At 43.8% G+C, this 3,771-nt stretch overlaps 1 protein-coding gene across 1 annotated transcript in view; it reads right to left on the bottom strand.

The window, feature by feature from the left end:
* The window catches only part of LOC307229588 (apoptosis-stimulating of p53 protein 2-like), a gene marked incomplete at both ends in the record, with an annotated part of 14,099 nt that extends 10,832 nt beyond the window's left edge, over window positions 1–3,267 (bottom strand). The window contains one exon of the mRNA XM_079999588.1: window positions 3,126–3,267. Coding sequence (XP_079855714.1) covers window positions 3,126–3,267 — 142 coding nt within the window. The remainder of the gene's footprint in view (window positions 1–3,125) is intronic.
* Window positions 3,268–3,771: the final 504 nt, after the last annotated feature.

Raw genomic sequence — 3,771 nt, 5'->3', positions numbered from 1 at the left:
CTAGCTACCAGACACTGCTGTCCTCCTCCTCCTCCAGCATCACTGCTGCCAAGAAGGCCTTCTTCAACGATAGGATCAACGGTGCCACAGACACACGTAAGTTATTCGCCACCTTCAAGTCTCTGCTATACCCTCCACCACCTCCCCCAGCTACTAACTTCACTGCTGACTGCCTTGCCTCCTTTTTTACTAACAAAGTGGCAGCCATCAGCAGCCAATTCACTAAACAACCTACTCACAACCTGTCTTCTCCAGCCCTAGGCTCATTGTTCCCTGGTTTCACCCCCCTCGCTGAAAGTGAGGTATCTAAACTACTAACATGTAGCCGTCCTACTACCTGTCCGCTAGATCCGATCCCATCTCACCTCCTTCAAGCCATATCACCGACTATCACCCCGGCAATCACACATATGATTAATTCTTCCCTAACTTCTGGCACTTTCCCTTCCGCTTTCAAAGCGGCTCGGGTCGCACCACTGCTCAAAAAACCCTCACTCGATCCCACTCAAGTAGAAAACTATCGGCCGGTCTCTCTCCTCCCATTCCTTTCCAAAACCTTAGAGAGGGCGGTCTCTAGACAGGTTACAGAGTACCTGTCAAGAAACAACCTTCTTGATACACTTCAATCTGGCTTCAAAAGTGGTCACTCCACCGAAACAGCCCTGTTGTCTGTGACAGAGGCCTTAAAAACTGCTAGAGCTGCTGCCAAATCCTCGGTTCTCATTCTGCTTGACTTATCAGCTGCTTTTGACACTGTCAATCATTGCATACTCCTGTCCATACTCTCAAGCATGGGCATATCTGGCAGTGCATTTTCCTGGTTCGAATCTTACCTTACTGGGCGCTCGTTCAGTGTGACATGGCGAGGCCAGCTGTCTGTGCCTCACAACCTCACCACAGGGGTGCCCCAAGGCCCGGTGCTAGGACCCCTCCTCTTTGCCATATACACCACCTCACTGGGCCCCATCATCCGCTCCCATGGCTTTTCATATCACTGCTATGCGGATGATACTCAACTCTATCTGTCCTTCCCGCCCGACGACCCTACTGTCTCGACGCGGATCTCGGATTGTCTCGCTGACATATCCACATGGATGAAGGATTATCATCTTCAACTTAATCTGGCGAAAACGGAACTGCTGGTCTTCCCGGCCAAACAAGGTATTTATCACAACATTGATATTAAAATCGACTCTCTATCTCTTGTTCCTACCAAGGCTGCAAGGAATCTTGGTGTCATTATTGATGACCAACTGACATTCTTGGACCATGTTGCCACCGTCTCCCGGTCCTGCCGCTTCGCACTACTCAACATCCATAAAGTCAGGCCGTACCTGACCCAATATGCCACTCAACTGCTGGTACAAACCTTGGTGATGTCCCGTCTCGACTACTGCAACGCCCTCTTAACAGGCTTGAGGCCTGTGCAGTGAAGCCACTACAGATGATACAGAATGCGGCGGCGCGACTGGTGTTCAACCAGTCAAAGAGGGCACATGTCACTCCGCTGCTCATCGAGCTCCACTGGTTACCTGTAGCCGCTTGGTTACCTGTAGCCGCTCGCATCAAGTTCAAGTCTCTTATGCTGGCCTACAGAGTGATTGCTGGGAATGCTCCCGCCTACTTAAATGCTCTTGTAAGAGCACATGTTGCCCCCCGGATGCTGCGCTCGTCAAATGAGCGTGGCCTGGCTCTGCCGGCCATACAGCCACGGCAATCCAGGTTATTCTCATTTGTAGTTCCACGTTGGTGGAACGAGCTGTCAAAAATGACCAGAGCAGGGACCTCCCTCTGTCTTTAAGAAGCACCTGAAGACCCAGCTCTTCAGTGAGCACCTCCTGTCCTAACCTACAATTACTTAGCACCACCTTGCAGTATTTATTGTTACACTAATGTTGTTGTTACACTAATCTCTGTCGCAATGTAGCTTGAATGTTATTCTCCCTTGTAAGTCGCTTTGGATATGTTGATGTGTTGATATGTTGGGGTATTGATATGTTGATATGTTGATGTACTGATATGTTGATGTGTTGATATGTTGATGTATTGATATGTTGATGTGTTGATATGTTGATGTGTTGATATGTTGATATGTTGATGTATTGATATGTTGATGTTTGATATGTTGATGTGTTGATATGTTGATGTATTGATATGTTGATGTATTGATATGTTGGTGTATTGATATGTTGATATGTTGATGTATTTATATGTTGATGTATTGATATGTTGACGTATTGATATGTTGATGTATTGATATGTTGGTGTATTGATATGTTGATATGTTGATGTATTGATATGTTGATGTCTTGATATGTTGATGTATTGATATGTTGATGTATTGATATGTTGATGTATTGATGTATTGATATGTTGATGTATTTATATGTTGATGTATTGATATGTTGGTGTATTGATATGTTGATATGTTGATGTATTGATACGTTGATGTCTTGATATGTTGATGTGTTGATATGCTGATGTCTTGATATGTTGATGTATTGATATGTTGATGTATTGATATGTTGATGTATTGATATGTTGGTGTATTGATATGTTGATATGTTGATGTATTGATATGTTGATGTATTGATATGTTGACGTATTGATATGTTGATGTATTGATATGTTGATGTATTGATATGTTGATGAATTGTTATGTCGATGTATTGATATGTTGATGTATTGATATGTTGATATGTTTATGTATTGATATGTTGATGTATTGATATGTTGATGTATTGATATGTTGATGTATTGATATGTTGATGTATTGATATGTTGATATGTTTATGTATTGATATGTTGATGTATTGATATGTTGATGTATTGATATGTTGATGTATTGATATGTTTATGTTTTGATATGTTGATATGTTGATGTATTGATATGTTGGTGTGTTGATATGGTGATGTATTGATGTATTGATGTATTGATGTATTGATGTATTGATATGTTGATATGTTGATGTATTGATATGTTGATGTATTGATATGTTTATGTTTTGATATGTTGATGTATTGATATGTTGGTGTGTTGATATGTTGATGTATTGATATGTTGATATGTTGATATGTTGATGTATTGATATGTTGATGTATTGATATGTTGATGTATTGATCACCAGTCTCCCTCCATAGCTCGGCCAGGTAGCAGCCGGCCTCGCCCGGTTCCCTGCAGAGTTCCACCACATCTCTGCACAAGGTATCAGGTGTCACAGGAACCTGCTGCTGCTCGCTGCCGCCCAGGTACACAGTGAGGAACATCTGGAAGAGAGGAAGGAGGAGGTCAGAACATCTGGAGGAAGGAGGAGGTCAGAACATCTGGAGGGTGGAGGACAGTCAGAACATCTGGAGGAAGGAGGAGGTCAGAACATCTGGAGGAAGGAGGAGGTCAGAACATCTGAAGGGGGGAGGAGGTCAGAATATCTGGAGGAAAGAGGCGGTCAGAACATCTGGAGGGTTGAGGAGGTCAGAACATCTTGAGGAAGGAGGAGGTCAGAACATCTGGAGGAAGGAGGAGGTCAGAACATCCGAAGGGGGGAGGAGGTCAGAACATCTGGAGGGTTGAGGAGGTCAGAACATCTGGAGGGTTGAGGAGGTCAGAACATCTTGAGGAAGGAGGAGGTCAGAACATCTGGAAGAGGAGGAGCAGGAGGCGGGGAGGAGCTTTGAAAGTGTCGCACAGATGCGGCTGAACCCAGGGACATGAATGAAGTGTGATCTATATTTGCAGCAGGAATTAGTGAAAAAAACAATTTCCTCAAGGAA

Source organism: Zeus faber, assembly GCF_960531495.2.
Source record: "Zeus faber genome assembly, chromosome: 4".
NCBI lineage: Eukaryota > Metazoa > Chordata > Actinopteri > Zeiformes > Zeidae > Zeus > Zeus faber.
Note: the sequence above shows the minus strand (reverse complement) of the source record. Positions and strands in the feature narration are given on the sequence as shown.